The 16,301-nt window shown below is 40.8% G+C and overlaps 1 protein-coding gene across 1 annotated transcript in view; it reads right to left on the minus strand.

Moving 5' to 3' along the window:
* Nucleotides 1-16,301, minus strand: part of SP2353 (EGF like, fibronectin type III and laminin G domains protein pikachurin) — a 507,832-nt gene that overhangs the window by 275,673 nt on the left and 215,858 nt on the right. The window contains exon 3 of the mRNA XM_083131470.1: nt 172-723. Coding sequence (XP_082987596.1) covers nt 172-723 — 552 coding nt within the window. The remainder of the gene's footprint in view (nt 1-171; nt 724-16,301) is intronic.

A 16,301-nucleotide genomic window follows, 5' to 3' on the forward strand; every position in this document is an offset into this window, starting at 1 on the left:
TTATAATGTGCATAAAAGTTGCTAACTTTGTCGACTTCTACGTTAAAACCGTAACAATAAGCAGAGTGGTTGATTTCCATTGTTACCAGCTGCAATAAACTTTGAGCATATATTCAAATTAAATTTTGGCAAATTTAGGAAGGAAGAGAACCGAAAAATCTGTGTACTTACCGAGTTCGCATCGCTGTCCTCCTTTCCCCAGGGGGCACTGGCACCTCTCGCGTCGGTCAGCACCGCTCTCCTCCACGAGGCAGGTTCCTTTCCCGCACTCCAGCGTGCAGACTCCCCTGGCAACGTTCTGTTGCTCCTCTTCGACCGTCTTCAGGCTCTCCGTGGTCTGCTGGGAGCCGTCGCCCACGTTAGGCACTTTTTGTTCTAAGTTGGGGCTCTGCGTGGTCGTCCGCTCCTCCAGCGGCAGCCACTTCCTGCTGGAATTCCCAAACTTCTCCTTCAGCTTGGAAAAGTTCTCGTCCAGGCTGTTCACCTCGCGCGTCTTGCCCTTCGGAACGAATTTTACCTTTTCCATATTCGAATCGACGCTGTAAGCGTACTGTTCGTTTAGAGATTCGTACGAGGAATCCAAGGACGAATCACCGTCGGAGTCGCCGTCGTCGTTGGTTTCGGAATATCCGTTGCCCGTGTCCAGCTCGGCAGAGAACGAGGCGTCCTTCTGATACAGTATGTCGTTCTCTTCCAGGAAAGGTTCCATCGTGGCATTCATCCCTGAAAGAAAAGAAAGGCGTGGCGCAGTTAGATTCATACTCAAATCAAGCTACTGGTAAAATAGAGGGCGTTTGATTCCTCGCGCAACTTCGAGCCCGCAGCTCCGGAAAGGTCTCGTCAAGGTCGGCCGGGGACGCCCAGTACAAGTTTGCGTCGGTTGCGCGAGGAAGTAAACACCTTGTATTATGCAATATTGGAAAATATAATGCCGTTTCATTCAAATTACAATGAATACAAACCCGTTGCTTTAGGTTTACAAGAGACAGAAACATTATAACGCATTTGACAGAACAGTATGATGAATACGTGTATTACAAGACTAAAACTAAATTTACCTGTCTCAACATCACTTTGAGGCTTGTCGGGGGGTTTTTCACTGAGTGACGCGTGGAACATGCCTCGAGTCCCATCGCCGCTGTTTTCTGGCTTTCTAGATTAAAGTTCAGTACTCATTTCCACGTACACCCTGTCTCTTGAATCTCAGGAGCAAGCAAAGGGAAACAACTCCTCTGCGCCAGTAGTGACTCAAGAGGGCTCGACCAATGAACGTTTGAGGGGATGTGAGTGCATGGAGGGAAAACGCGGCTGCATGTAACAGCCGTTTGCAGCAGCGCGCAATGATTTTCTCCAACCACTCGCTTTGTACCCTTTTCTACCGTTATGCGCGGCCTTGATCCACACATTCAGGAGACAAAGTGTAGTTTCCTAATTGTTCTAACAATGCTGGGTCAACACCAATATTTTTAAAGCACCCATTAGGCCTTGAGCCAGGCAAGTTGCCGGTACCACTCGGAGGGATGGGTTCTAATATAACTTTTTGGTAAGGTTGGGATGCCTAGAGATGGAAAATATGTGATAGCATGTCATAACTCTTTGCCTCCTGTGTGTTATCACTCCACTCCCCAGATATCTTCATGTAAATGGAAAGTTTTGATAATTTTTAATAGTTTGACTTTTACTACTAGAAATTACAATTACAGTAATTCTGATCAAAATTATTAATAATGATGATAATAATGAAGATTATAATAATTACACAAATTAAAATATGCTAATATTTTAATAATATAATTGACAAGTTGTATGGGATTTAACCCCATTACTGGATTCAATTGGCTATTTGACCATCATTAATACCGATATATCTCAATTATAAACTGAATTGCGCAGCTGTGAGAATGACAGTAGCCGTCCAAGGACAGTGTGGGTAAATGATACAATGCCCATAAAGTGCGATTTACCTGAATCAATGGCGTGGAGAGCCATAGGATGGATGGAAGCTGGACAGACAGCAAGAGGTATCTGTAGCACTTGGAGTGTCTCAAAGTGCCATTTCTCGCGTGTATATTCGGTTCCAAACAACGATAAATGTGCGACGAAGGCAAGGTCAAGGCCGTCCGCGGGCAAAAATAGCAAGAGTCAACGGGTACCTCTTGTTAACAACCGATTGGAACAGATGACAGAATGGAAGAAAACTACAACATGATATTCTCACAGCAATAGGGTGCACGTGCCATCTCAAACTGTCTGCAATCACCTTCTTAAAGATTGCCTCTATGCATATAGACTCACGGCGTGTGTTCCATCACTGTACAGCTTTCAGTCCGTAGAATCTTGGATGAGGAACATCGCAATTGGGGCCACAACGGTGTTCTCCGATGAATCGCGGTTGAGCTTCCAGCCATACAATAGACGTGCCTAATCTGGAGGGAATGTGGAACACGCTATAACCCTGCTTTTGTGCAATAAGCATTCTAAAATGGAAGTGGTGGACTAAAGGTATGGGCTGGAATCAAAATTGTGGGACGTACTGACCTCCATGTCATCCAAAATGGCAGTTGGACGGCGCTTAATCGTAGGGATTATCTACGAAGTGAAATGTAAAGAATGTCAGAGTGTGTACATAGGAGAAACGAAAAAGAGACAAAGACAGCTTGAAACAACATAGGCATGATGTACGACTTAAGAGAGAGAGAAATGCGATATTTAAACACACGAAAGAAACAGGACATGACATAGAGTGGGATGAGGCAAAGCAGATAGGAAGGGAGAAGAGAATGCTAGTGAGAAAATGGAAGGAGGCCAAGGAAATAGAGAAGAAAGGTGAAGAAGACGTAATGAACTGGAATGGGGGACTGAAGTTAAACAAAGAATGGAAGGTGTTAGAAAGAGTGGAAAGGACAAAAGAGAAAGAGGAGAGGAGAAGGAAGAAAAATGAAGGAAAAAGAGCGTGAGATAATAAGTCCAACCACATTCTATATGGAAGTAAATACGTTTAGCCTTTTTGATGAAAGTTCAGTTGACAAGGAAAAGCCACCTGCTAGAAAGTTCCAGAACAACTTTCTAATGGTCTGGAGGGAGTAATGTTTGTGTATATATAATGCCCTGTTTTTGTATCTTGTTACATTTGTACTTGATACAGAGTCTGAAGAAGACCTTGCTAGAAGGTTGAAGCGTTACGTTTAGTTTATGTTTTTAATAAAATAAATTACTGCCTTGGTCAGCATATTTAGTTTTTCATATCAAAAAATGCTTTATGACGTAGAAATGACCAAATATGCCAAAATATGCTGTTAAAAAGCACCTTAATTCAATTAGTTTCTTCACAATATGAACTTCTATATATTTAGGGAACACATCATCATGAAAATCCTAGCCCTAGTGATAACTAGTCAGCCATGTTGGTGCTCTGTATGTTTAAGCCTTCGACACAGAGGCTGTTTTAAGTTCAAAATTGCCTCCCATGGTCCTTCAAATAGCAGCAACAGCAAGGAAAACACTTGACACACCTAAAAGCTTATACATCAATAATACACATAGGAATTTTCGAAACGTTATCAGCCACAGAATGTAAAGTCACATATTAAATTTGTTACCTGAAAGGAAATAATGTCCTGCTCAGGGCAAAGGCAAGCAACTCATCGAAACAGATTCTAACCTTTAAACGAAAAGCCGGATAAGACCAAGGCTCGAAAACGTCTTCAAAAACCAGTCTTCTTTCGGTGAAGAAGCTCGTTCCACTTTTAAGTCGACATACAGAAAAATCTAACAAAATTACGAATCATTTTAGAGTCACTCTTCCTGTTCGCACAATGTCGCAAATGCTACAAAATTTGTAGGTGGAATCAAGAAAATATGCAATGTGTTGGTTTTACTTCCTATGAATTGCTATAAAACCTCTCGAGCATAAGATTATTCATTGAGGATATTTGTTGACTTGAGTAACATAGTCAATCATGCAAAAGGGCCTCCCGATGGAGCAGTGGTAGCGTCGTCGCCTTGTAATCAAGGGGTCCCGGGTTCGATTCCCGGTGGAGGCTCATAGTGGTTCGGATCCCACTTTAAACTGTAGGTCCAGTCCCGATTAGCCTCCCTGTGCATAAAGTGGACTTAAAACACCAAATCAATCAATCATGCAAAGTTCTCTATCTCTTCTCTTTCTTACACAGACCTCTTTTCTTGCCACAGCTTTTAATATAAAACCTTTCTAGATAATAGTTTCATTCTGGAATAATTAATAATGCTTTCAATCGCCCCTCCTTACAGAAGCTTCAAGCAAGGTTTATGTTACCTTGGAAACTAATTCTTTCGAGAAAATCTATAAATAACTGCTGCTAGACAACCTGGTAATTCGTTGCTAGGGAAAGTATAAATTTCCAGTAAATCAAGTTTACATCTATTCGTCTAGATTGGAAGACTTTTCTTGTTTGTTTCTTGTGGCTGGCCATATACCTTGATACTCAGATACAGCCTAGAACTGGTGGCGTGCAAATTGTGATGTGTGTGGGGAACAAGGAAATGTAAATGTCAGCATGAGTTGAAATGCAGAGTGGGGCATTAGAGGTGACGTAAAGAGGTAAAATAAGTGGGTTTTTTTTCTCGAAAAAAATAAAAAAGTTATTTTCTTCTTTTAAACATGTTTTAATGTTTTAAACAGTGTTTAAATCAAGAACCGAAAAAACATGTTTTAAATAAATTAAACGTTTAAAATATAATGCCAAGAAAACTTACTTTCTAAGAATAATGATTAATAAAGAATCTGTTAATAATCCAAGGTAGGACTATGTTCTTAGTTACAGTAAACGCTTGACTAACTTCTTAAAATACTTATTTTTGAAAGATTAAATCTCGCATGTAGGCTATTCAAGAATCTTCAAATAATGCACAGTTGCCAGGCTCCATTCTATTCACGAGGTAGCTACTCTCAGAGGCCTACTGTTTTTCGAAATGCATTTTTTCATGAATGCAACAAAATATTGACATTAACAACTATGTGCAGTGTATGTTAAGTGAGGAACAAAACTGGCTCATCACGATATGTTTCTTTGTTAATTGAATATATATTTTGAGCCACTGAACAGATTTCTTTGCCCAGTAAACAAAATGACACGGCTTGAATGAAAAGACAAAGTTACAAAACACGGAAATAACTACAGATTATGAAACATCAAGTATCAAAGTGTGTTTTAAACAAGTGTAAAAAACATGTTTAAAACACTTTGTTTTAAACGTTTTAAACATTTGAAAAACAAAGCTGTGTGTTTTAAACAGTTTCGTTTTAAACACGGTGTTGCACCATGGAACCAACTAGAAGCGCGAGTGCGGAGAGAATGAAAAAGTGCAGCGAACTAAACGGGTCTATTGAATAACATCGATCACACACCTGGTATTGCCCTCTGACATGATCAATGTTGCCAGTACACCTCGTAATTTCGAAAAAAAAAAATACTTTATTATGAATATTCCAAAATTCAGACCACGAAGCGTCTGTAATGCACAAAATGCGTACAAATGCATCGTTCGTTTATCAATACCTACACAGACCATCGAATCGCACCGAAATGTTTTGCAAGCGACTGCACAGCTGTCGTTTATCCATGTTTGTTTTCACTTCGCACAAAAACTTTTTTTACACCTTAGTAACTTTTCTGCACCTGAACGTTCATGCAGAGCATGGTATTCTTGTTTAATGTTTAAAAAATATCCGCAGAGGCAAAGTTAATACCCAGTTTAAGTTTCATGTTTCTAGCACTTTTTGTACAAAAGTTACCCACGTTCAAAATCTCGGTTGCGTGACTCTTCGAACACCCTGTATCGCCCAACAAAGAGCCAATTGACGGGCCGTGGTTCTGAAACGACTGTGGCGCCACTGAGTTTAGTTTAGTTGAAGCACAACTGCATTCACTTGACCACATCCGCAATACCTGTGATAATTCAGCCAGCAAACAGAATCTCTCGAGCTTGATTTATCTCGTACTCACAATCGAACCAGTAACGAGATTCGCTCTCTTGTCCGACCAGCTAGCTTATTCCAGGGACAATTTGTCAAGAGTTTACGAAGCTTACATTGGCAGAGTACGCGCAAAGCCCGGATTGAGTTGGAAGATTTGTGGACGTCGAAAAGAACGCAGGATAATGTTTATGCGTATTTGTGACTCTCCGAATGATTTGTGGTGTAGCTTGCATCTGTCAAACCCAGGGTCGATAATCCTTTTCTAGACGAGGCCGGAATTTCGATGCGTAATCAAATATAATAACGGAAGTAAAAAAAATGGATTCCGTTGCTTATTCCTGGATACATCACAGAGATTGGTTTAACTGAAAAAATTGAATATCTAGTTTGTTCCGGGAATCTCTGCAGCACACGAACGAAAACAAGCCCTCTGCGCAAGTAGGACTCGAGAGAGCTTGACCAATAAACGCGTGAAAAACGAAGTGAGTATATGGAGGGGAAAACGTAATGATGCCACAATGCAATTGAGAAGGCCCAACACTGTAGCTGATAACAAAGCTACACATTATGGAGCATTACAAAAGAAACAAGGCCTTAATGTTACTTCCTGAGCCGCCTTTTAATCATGGGGTCCCGGGTTCGACACCCGGTGGACGCACATGGTGTATCGCATTCAACGTTAAAAGCTGCAGAACAAGTCACGATTAGCCTATTTGTGCATAAAGTGGACTTTAACTTTAACGTAACTAGAGACCTATTTTTGGGAGTGGAGCAGAATCGAACTTAGAACTTAACTTTAGAGCGCAGAATCGAAAGTTTTGCATCACAGTTATTTAGCAAATGATCCTGGACGTTATTTGTATGGGATGGAAAATCAGAAATGTGACTTTGGTCCTCAGATCCAAGGATACTAATACGAGTAAAAGTGTCCATTTTTACAAAGCCTGAAAACCTTGAAGGGGGGCCAGGAGCTCCCCCTGCCCATGTGAAATTACGCATACGAGCACAATTACTCTCAAAGGAAGTAGGAATATCTTATTTACCTCAGAGATCATCCAAGCCTATCATCTGGAGCATTTCATTTTTATTCCTGTCCCACTCTCGTCCTTCATATTTCGGATACATCTTGGGGAATTCCCCCCCTGCAGATGCCATTGTTCCAATCCGCCGCATACGTTATTTCTTATTTGAATTTTTGCTGTCTTAGGCCACGTCCACGAATAGGCTTTAGCATTCTCCGCACGCAGAATGCAGGATATTATAGGGAGAAGATTAAAGGACAAAGCCAGAGGAAGGATGAGACAGGCACGCACGGACGAAATAAACAAAGACATAAGCAGGAAGATATTATTTTTGTATGTCTCTCAGTTTCGTCTTTGCTGGGTATGGCACCAATTCTTATTCTGTCACACCAGATGTTTATTTCTAGCTTGTTATACGAAACTGCATATTATGAGATTATTTTGAAATTTTCTGCAAGGATGCTAAGGCTTAGTTGAGTAGTTCACAAACATTTATTTCTACTTAGTACTGTAGGAACAGCCTCATAATTGGGTACCTGGGGGCAACCCTGGAGGGTACAGGCAGCTAGGCATGATGCTGCTGATTACATCATCCCAACCATGTCAGAGATCAAGAATATGTGGAGCTCTGTAACTCCACATCAGCCCATGTGAATTCATGGTATGTGTGCACATGCACAGGGGTATTTTTACCCTTTGTTCTACCCTTCTGTGGAAATTATTTTGCAACTTATATGTAAGGTTGCTAAGGTATAGTTGAGTAGTTCACAAAAGAATATTTCTACTAAGTATTGTTAGATAACTCCATGGCCCGGTGTTCGACTTTCGATCTCGCCACCAAAGTTGTTTGGTTCGAGTCCGGCCTGGGCATGTGTGTAATTCGTGTGCCTTCATTTTTTTCAACTAAACACCCTCATCGTCGCTATTAGCCAGACAGAATAACCACGCTAAATAACATTTCTAACGTTTCGTTGTCCGTTTTTCACATACATACTTATTCTCAGCCTTCTCTCCTCACTACTCACCGAAGAACTTGAATTTCATAGAATTCCCAAAATAACCAACATGTAACTGTGTGCTTGGAAATGTACCAGAGGCTGTAGAGCTCAGCGAGTTTTCCCTCTTAAACACTATCTAAAATTTCCTGACATTTAAAATTAAATCTCTTTTAGAAACTGGTTTCAATTTCTCAGCTTTGTTTTTTTGCTACCCGGCCCCCTTTTTGTTTGATTCAAGACTAGAATTTTCATAAAAAGTTATATATCATATTACGTAAGCTACCATACAGCGTTTTAGCTTCAAATTCTAGTTAAGCTTTGTCAAATTCCTTTCCTCTTCCATTAGCGTCATCTATTATCGTAAGTAATAAAAATTTTAGTCTTGTGTCGATGCGTTGAAATAGTTTGCAATCACTTAATGGTCGCGTAGTTGTAGTTAAAAAATTCCGATTCTCGCGGTATATTTCGGTACGTGGAAAAGGAGATGTAATCACGTAAAATGCAGAATTCGTGTTGTAGCTCTTGTCTGGTCTTACGGCGGGCGACCTACATGCTGGCAAGGGAAGTGGAGCGGGGAAGCGACCAATACAGCGCGATGAGAAACGCAACAGCTTTGAGAACGAGGTGCGCGCAGCGCCTCCTCCCGCGACGTCGTTACTCTCGGCGTCACCGCTGTTGTCTGATTGGTCTACGGTGTATTCCCCATAGGCCGCCCGTCGTAAGACTAGACAAGAGCTATATTTAGTTATTTCTGTTCATAAAAATGTCTCCAATCTACGAATTTATTTGTTACAGCCACTTGCGGACAGACAAATGTTTTTTTTTCGGTGTTACGGCGACTGTAACTAAAGATGCCTCTGTCTACCGATAATGCATCGAAAGAGCACCACGTCACAATCAGTGTGTCATTTAGTGACCCATATTTCCTCAACAACCAAACTTGACGGCTTCATCTGCAAATCACGCAAGTTGTGCAAACACCATTTAGCTACCTTGAACCATGTCCAAGGTGTGGATCATTCCGTGGCCTATATTCCTTACAGATGATGAAGATAGCAACATGCTTGGCACGCCGAGACTGCTCGACGTAACGAGCAGGTGGAATCGCGGTGGCCTTAATAAATCAAAGTAACAAGGAGAGTTTCCACAGGTATTTAGGCGGTCCCTTGCTTGTAATATGGGACGCGCCTTCCTTCGGTTGTAATTAACCCAGGATCCGGGGCACTGGAGAATTTTGGTCAAGACGAAAGTTAATCTTGAGGCAGTGAGTTGTTTATGCAAGTAAACCACAGAGAAATTTCTATGCCATCAGCGGGGCTTCGAAATGAGCAGGGGTAGAAGCTCGAGAGGGAGGTCAAAAGGGGTGAGCAAAAAAAAAAAAAAAAAAGGTAAAGTGTTCCCCTGTGCATAGCACCACGCCATGAAGGCGTATAGGGGGTGTGGGGGTAACGCCCCACACTTTCTTGATCCGGTCGTGAGTGGGGGTGATGTGATCAGCATCACGCCCCTGACCGCCTTTACCCCCCAGGGTTTCCCCCAGGTACCCATGTTATTCGACGCTGGGTAGGCGCCGGGGCCGCTTCCACCGTTAGATAAGTTCCCGGATTTGAACCGGCCGGGGATCGAACCCGGGACCTTGAGCATGACAGTCAGACGCGTTACCGACTGAGCCACCGCACGAGTTGAAAGTTATAAAATGATACACTAAACATATTTTTACGCATAGAAGTTTCGTAAAATAGCATATATACTCTAAAATGTATTATTATATAAGTATTAACACTTAACTACGTGGCGCAACAGCCCTCGAAGGACGAGGGCCTGCCAGAGCTGGTTTTCTGTTTTTTCGGCATTCGTGACCGGCACCCGCTACTTCCTCTTTGCAAGCAGCTTCCCAATTGTCTTCACGACGCTCCGACAAAGCCGAAATTTTGGGAGCTCCTACCGGGCACGGGACCGCTCGCACCAAGGGCTAGAGCGCTAACAAGTTGACTACTCGGGAGCCATATTATATAAGCATTATATAGGCTAAATACGTATATTATTACATTGTAATGATTAATTACTCTTCATACGAGTAGTGTCTGCAAAGTAGTGATTCGGGAGACTGGAATTATGCATTTTTCGTAATTTTGTGTGTTCCACTTTCATTCACATGTATACATGTGTATATCGTGGAAATTGGAAATTTGCATCAACGCGAGTACTGTGTTTCCATAGACAGATCTAGAATATATTCCTGGGAGGGACACAGAATATGCTATAAGCATATGATAAGATGTAACACTGCAAATTTAATATGCAGATTTTTCTTATATGTATAATATTCACATCAAGGCAATTTCAAAGGCTCGTTGGTTCAATTTGCGGTTATTAGGGTCCTCTATGGGACCGCTTTCGTTCGTTCGTATTCCTTCTAGTCTCATACCCTCGAGCGTGCTACGCTCGAGCGTATACAATGGAATCTCATTTTAATATGACAGTAATCGTAGACACTAGAGTACTGCATCGGACCACTTTCGCTCGCTCAAACTCGTTCGAATCTCCCACGCTCGAGCGTGCTATGTCCCATATTTCAGAACTTAATGAGCAGCACTGTCAACATAAACCCATACATGGAAGGAGAAAAATTCTATGCAATTATTTGGTATGGTTAATAAATAACCGGATTAATGCCGTTAAAAAGTTAAATAAAGTGACAGAGCGATGAAACTTACGGGATATGTAGGCCAGGCTGGGGTACGCCACATGTCTGCGAGACGAGTTCCAGACTGCGTCGCTAGGTGGCAGCACTGGCAGGGAAGGTTGTGTATGTATAATTTGCCTCCAAGGCGCCAGGCAGTCATTCAGTGAGGTGAGTCACAGTGTCAGATGCCACAAACGAGGTTCAGCGATCCTTGATACAGTTTTTTGACGGTTTCCTGCATTGTGGAAATGGACGATATCTTGCTCAGCCGGTATACGCCAAAGAACTAAACGCGTCAGCAAGGAGTGTTACCTGTTCTAGCGATATTCTCTCGAACTGAAAAGCTCTCAATTCCGTACGCTATCTACCGTCGTCTGCGCGAACTATTTGGTGCTCGAGCGAAATCCTCACTTCAGGACTCTAGTAATTATACAGTTAAAAGTTACCATAAAATGTACAATATTATACAGCTAAAATTTAACAATCTCCTAATTAATTTACAAAATAAGGAGGCACACTGTTCTCTTATTTAAATTTGAATATTTCTTCACGAAGAAAAATATAGCTAATGATTATAGCTATATATTATATATATATAATATACAGGGTGAGTCAAAAGTCACCTGAAAATGATACTTAATTATCACATTCATATGTCCATAACTTTCTTATCATTAATGTTTTCATAAATCTGACTACACCACTGAATTCCTGGTGAAATTCTAGCCCAAAACCATACACCACATGCCCCCTTCCCATTTAAAGAAATGAAGTTGGATCCAATATGGCGGTCACCAAGGTGGCGGACGTTGTCGTTACATGCACCAAAAAGTTTCCCATTAGGTCTAACATATTAATACCACGACCAATTGCTGCAATCAACACTCCCTTTCATTTTATAAGGAGTGGTCAGGGACTTTTGACTCACCCTGTATTTTTATAAACAATCATTAAAATTACACAAAATAACTTAACTATTTATAACCGCTAATAATTCAAAAACGATCATGGACACCTATTACAGCACAGGAAATTGACGGTTTTGTATCGTGAATTCTACAGTCAACTTTGTACAGTTCAGATTAACTAATTGACTGAATCTTCAAATGGAATCAGAACTACTGTGCAATGCAACTCCGCCAGAAAAAGAACCCAGAACCCCTCGATTTTAAACTGAGACTATCAGAAGCTTTTTGTGAAACAGAAGCAGTTCAAATGATTACATCATCACTGTGTAGAATCATTACACATATCCCATAGAAATTTATATTATAATATTTACTTTCATTGACCCAGTAAGACTTAAATTAAAGCAAAAAAATACAGTTTGAGACTTATGTACCTTTTCCCGAATACTGGTCAGAAACACTGGTCACGTTATACTCCCCAAGGCAGAAACATTGGTCACGTTGTGCTCCCCAATGAAGAAAGACTGCTTACGTTATATTCCGCAAGGCAGAAACACTGGTCACGTTATACTCCTCAAGGCAGAAACACTGGCCACGTTCTGCTCCCCAAGCAAGAAAGACTGCTCACGTTATATTCCGCAAGGCAGAAACACTGGTCATGTTATACTCTTCAAGGCAGAAAGACTGCTCACGTTATACTTCCCAAGGCAGAAAGACTGATCACGTTATACTCCTCAAGGAAAAACTAAAGCTCACATTATATTCCCAAGGCAGAAACACTGGCCACGTGGTGCTCCCCAAGGAAGAAAGACTGCTCCCGTAATATTCGGCAAGACAGAAACACTTATACTCTTCACGGCAGAAAGAATGGTCACGTTATACTTCCCAAGGCAGAATGACTGCTCACGTTATACTCCTCAAGGCAAAAATAAAGATCACGTTATACTCCCCAAGGCAGAAACACTGCTAACGTTATACTCTCCAAGGCAGAAACAGTGGAAACAAACTCCAAAGGCAGAAACACTGGTAACGTTATACTCCCCAAGGCGGAAACACTGGTAACGTTATACTCCCCAAGGCAGAAACACTGCTAACGTTATACTCCCCAAGGAAGAAAGATTGCTCACATTATATTTCGCAAGGCAGAAACACTGGTCATGTTATACTCTTCACGGCAGAAAGATTGGTCACGTTATACTCTTCACGGCACAAAGACTGCTCACGTTACACTCCTCAAGGCAAAAATAAAGCTCACGTTATACTCCCCAAGGCAGAAACACTGGTAACGTTATACTCCCCAAGGCGGAAAGACTTCTCACGTTATACTCCCCAAGGCAAAAATAAAGCTTACGTTATACTTCCCAAGGCAGAAACACTGGTAACGTTATACTCCCCATGGTAGAAACACTGGTAACGTTATACTCCCCATGGTAGAAACACTGGTAACGTTATACACCCGAAGGCAGAAACACTGGTAACGTTATACTCCCCAAGGCAGAAACAATTTTAATGTTATACTCCCCATGGTAGAAACACTGGTAACGTTATACACCCGAAGGCAGAAACACTGGTAACGTTACACTCTCAGAGGCCTTCAGTTTTATTGTGGCAAAGTTGCTGTTCAGTCTCAGGGACATATGATACCAATTATGAAACTTTTACTAGTAATTTTTGCCTTCCCATTTTTGTCTTTGCTGTAACAATTTTAGATTAATATGGCATTATAATTGTAACTATTAATATTGATATTCATCTGTGATAAACTGCATATGTGGAATAAAGACCAGGCGGACTTCAACATTCAGAAAATTTACATAAAATGGAACATCCGAGTTGTTTGAAAAATCAACGCTGGCCAATGGTAATATTCTTCACCCTTGTTGATGTAGGATGTGGTGTCAATGCCTTTATTCTTCACCAAGCCTACCCAGATGTGTCACTGAGGACCAGGATTGATTTCATGAACACCTTTGCAATTTCTCTGCTTTCCCCACAACTGCATCGCAGGCTGGTCGTGGTGAATAATTATAATAATAAGATTATAATCTTCCACGTGAAATTTCATCTTGCATAAGGAGGATTCTGAAGATTGAAGACGAAATAAAGCCACATGAGGTTCCTGAATTCTTTGGTATTAGAAAAACATGTTCTTATGATCCAAAACTTAACAGGAGAACAAAATACCTGTGCCAGAAGTGTAGCAGGCCAATCTGCTAGGCATGCGCCAGGAAAATCTATCAGGATTGCTTTATGAAAACAAGTGATTAAAATTGTACTTGCATTTGTTAAAAATAGTTTTCTGTTCTTTTCATATTCTTGTAATATAAGTATGTATTCTATGTTAGTTAAAACGATAATTTTCACTACAAGTTTGCATGAAAAGAAAATGGTTATTAATATTACTTCCCAATAGGAAAATATTACTTCCAATAAACACAAGCATTTGATCTCCAAAATATAGTTTATAAATTCATAGTCTTTCATAATTTTAATTCTTATTTTAAATTAATGTTATGAAAATTAATAATGAAGGTAAAACATTTTGCAAAAATGTAATGGATTACATTTTCTTATATAAAATGCTGCATTTTATATGAGTTGTCTTCGAATTTATATTATATATTTCTTTTGATTGTTTTTTTTTCTTTGAGGTACTTCCAAGTGTAAGTAAGAAGGACATGAAAGAAACAAATTATTTAAAATAATAATAAAAAAAGCTTTATGTAATGAAATATATTACATGTCTGTCTTGACACCATGATACCAGTTAAGGGTTAAAAACTAGCGGCCCTGCAACAGTGAAGCGAATCCACTACCCGTTCACTAAATGCTTTCTCGATAACGACCTGCTGTAAGCAGCTTGTTGCATATGGAACGTTGGTGAAACCGCACAGCCTTACGTAGCAACTCCCCAGGATGCATTCAAACGTTTGCACCACGGTGCTTGAACGAATGAACGAGCTTCCATCGCAAACATTGAACCGGAAAACGTCTCATTTTACCTGGAGATGCGACTCGAACCTTTTGCAAGCCAAGAGATGTTGCGACAGAATAAGCGCTTCCCTTCTGTATAAGCGTGCCTATCTACTTGGAACATGGCACTCCACTCCACTTACTGCCTTACATAGCTTCCCGTACTATACGCGCATTGGACACTATTGGGGAGACCCTCAGGGTGGAATCTAAGTCACAGCCCTTCTAATATGCATCGTTCTTCAGAAGCGGTAACCGTGTTTTGGCACATTTTGAACTTCAAATTTGATTAGACTACACTTAAGTAGCTTAGGGAACGAAACTTATCAGTTAGAACATGACAGACTCCTGGCAAATACAAGAAAACCCATAATTTCCTATGTCCATAGATAACAAATAAGAAGGGTGGGGGTTGGACTGGTGATGGTAAAGAATTGGTAACGTAATACATTGAAAATATTAAGGGATGTAATGGATTACTCAAGGCACTCAACGGAAATATCTATGACATCCTTTTTTTGTGCATACGTCGCCAGGCACAATCATTCGATGCGAACAGCATCCTTCAGTTGCTGTGGGTGGTTACCTATCAATAACGTTTGAGGGGGTTTATCAAGAATTTTCCATAAGGAGGCGTAAGTACGATTTTAGAAGGGTAAGGGCAAGTGGTGATCTCAAAATTTCGATTTTTAAAAGAGTCTTTGGGAAATTTCGGAGGTGTTAGGGGCGCGGGGGGTGGAGGTGAATAAAGCTTTGGCACCTATGCTTCTACAAAGCCACATGGAAAGGCGATAAGTATCGTAAAGGGGTTTCTTAGATTTGTTGGTCAAAATTTATAGAAGAAAACTTTAAAATTAAAAATAGCCTTTGGGAAGTGTAACCAAAACTTTAGCAGCTAGTTTCATTGTAGCTGCTCCTTAGGAAACCCTCTCCCTTCACCATCTGCTCCCTTTCCTATTCCTCTAGCTTGCAAACCACTCAGCGTGTTACGTCAGAACGTCACGTCAATAACCGTGCCCTCCGGGAAAAAGAGCTGACATGTTCTTGAAAGGCCATAACCGCGCGGAACAAGGGATGAAAGGAACATTTTACATCGGATCTCGTAGTTCTCTGCCAGACTTACCTAAAGTGACATTCTTTTCTTTTCCTCCCGAATTCTACGTTGGACGGCGCAGAACGTGAGCGAAATCCTTTCTATTTCCCTTCATCACTTTAAACTCCAACCTCGAATTCATAAATCCTCGTTTATCTGATGAATAGAATTCAACTCCAGTTCCTCATTAAAGCGGATAAGGCTCATTCCGGTGTTCTTGTCAGATCGACGGAGTTTAGGCTGGCAGTATCTCCTTCTAGTATCAATGAAGTCGAAAGATCATTTGTTCCAACACTGGTGCAACAAACGTAGTTCCACCAATGAGGACGCGCCTGGCTCGCGTAGAATACAAACACACAGGAAAGCAAAAGTAAGCACGCTGCGTTTTCTCAGATTACATGTATTCGTTCAGTTCTTGATTGTCGATCGATTATTGTCCTTGTGATTTGTGATGGGTGGGACTCGGAAGTTGATGACCTAGAAAATGTTAAAACATTCCTATACAATAACCTTAAAATTATCTTAAAATGACCTAAAATGGTGAAATGTGACGTAAAAATAATTTTTGGTCTGAAAATACAAGCTTGATTTTTCATAAATTACAAGAGAGAAGTTGAAAAATTCGATAAGATCTGCTGTTTGGTGGTTAAACTACTTAAGCAAAG

This window comes from Lepisma saccharinum, chromosome 1, assembly GCF_977018435.1.
Source record: "Lepisma saccharinum chromosome 1, izLepSacc3.1, whole genome shotgun sequence".
Classification (NCBI taxonomy): domain Eukaryota; kingdom Metazoa; phylum Arthropoda; class Insecta; order Zygentoma; family Lepismatidae; genus Lepisma; species Lepisma saccharinum.